The sequence below is a fragment of the Buceros rhinoceros genome, unplaced genomic scaffold, assembly GCF_000710305.1.
Source record: "Buceros rhinoceros silvestris isolate BGI_N320 unplaced genomic scaffold, ASM71030v1 scaffold25876, whole genome shotgun sequence".
In the NCBI taxonomy this organism is placed as follows: Eukaryota; Metazoa; Chordata; class Aves; order Bucerotiformes; family Bucerotidae; genus Buceros; species Buceros rhinoceros.
Window position 1 is genome coordinate 1559 of NW_010418478.1, and position 454 is coordinate 2012.

The 454-nt window shown below is 65.6% G+C and overlaps 1 protein-coding gene across 1 annotated transcript in view; it reads right to left on the reverse strand.

Annotated features, from left to right (window-relative positions):
- The window catches only part of PRPF19 (pre-mRNA processing factor 19), a gene marked incomplete at both ends in the record, with an annotated part of 2524 nt that overhangs the window by 1554 nt on the left and 516 nt on the right, over window positions 1–454 (reverse strand). The window contains 2 exons of the mRNA XM_010138570.1: window positions 6–49; window positions 180–289. Coding sequence (XP_010136872.1) covers window positions 6–49; window positions 180–289 — 154 coding nt within the window. The remainder of the gene's footprint in view (window positions 1–5; window positions 50–179; window positions 290–454) is intronic.

A 454-nucleotide genomic window follows, 5' to 3' on the forward strand; every position in this document is an offset into this window, starting at 1 on the left:
CCAACCAGAGGGGGATGGTGGCATTGGGGAAAGCCGAGAACACCAAGTCCTGCGGGCGGGGGGAGAGGGGACAACGGCCGTCAACAAAACCTTCACCCAAGAGAGCTCCCAGCAGGCGAGAACCAGCCCAGCGGCACCGGGCAGCACGAGGGGGCGACCCCAGAAGAGCCCGAGCACACCTGAGACGGGTGGAAGACGACACTGGTGACCTTCTTGGAGTGGCCCTTGAGCGTGGCCAGGATCTGCTCCGAGCTCTTGTCAAAGACAATGACGTTTTTATCAGCCCCGCCTGGAAACCCAAGAGGAGAGCGGTGAGCGAGGGGAGCCTGGGGGTCCCCCTGCCTCCCCTGTGAGCAGAGAGGACCCTGCAGGTCCTCCCCACTCTTCCCAGAGAGCTCCCCGCTGCCACCAGAGGCCCCAGCCGGCGGCGGAGGCTCCCTCACCCGCGAGGATC